Source organism: Apaloderma vittatum, unplaced genomic scaffold (genome assembly GCF_000703405.1).
Source record: "Apaloderma vittatum isolate BGI_N311 unplaced genomic scaffold, ASM70340v1 scaffold35265, whole genome shotgun sequence".
Classification (NCBI taxonomy): Eukaryota; Metazoa; Chordata; class Aves; order Trogoniformes; family Trogonidae; genus Apaloderma; species Apaloderma vittatum.
In genome coordinates this window covers 619-871 of record NW_009717145.1, presented here as the reverse complement: position 1 = coordinate 871, position 253 = coordinate 619, and the positions used below count along the sequence as shown (strand labels likewise).

At 69.2% G+C, this 253-nt stretch overlaps 1 protein-coding gene across 1 annotated transcript in view; it reads right to left on the bottom strand.

Moving 5' to 3' along the window:
* LOC104274231 (poly(rC)-binding protein 4-like) overlaps positions 1 to 253 on the bottom strand; it is a gene marked incomplete at its 5' end in the record, with an annotated part of 5131 nt that overhangs the window by 4313 nt on the left and 565 nt on the right. The window contains one exon of the mRNA XM_009869795.1: positions 187 to 249. Within this exon, the coding sequence (XP_009868097.1) occupies positions 187 to 249 (63 nt within the window). The remainder of the gene's footprint in view (positions 1 to 186; positions 250 to 253) is intronic.

Genomic DNA, 253 nt, shown 5'->3' with positions numbered 1-253 from the left:
CTCACACTTCCCCTGTCCACTTCCGGGCCCCCAGGGACCCTGGCGGGACCCGCAGGGTGATGCTCCAGTCCTGCATCACCTGCGTCACCTCCCACAGACCCTGCGGGATCGTGGCAGCCCCACGCTGAGAGCTCTGTGCTCCCGGGGGAAAAGGGGAGCCCGCACGCAGGGCACCCTCAGCCTCACCTCCCGGATCTCCCGGATCTTAGCTCCTGCCTTGCCGATGAGGGAGCCGCACTGGCTGGCCGGGGTG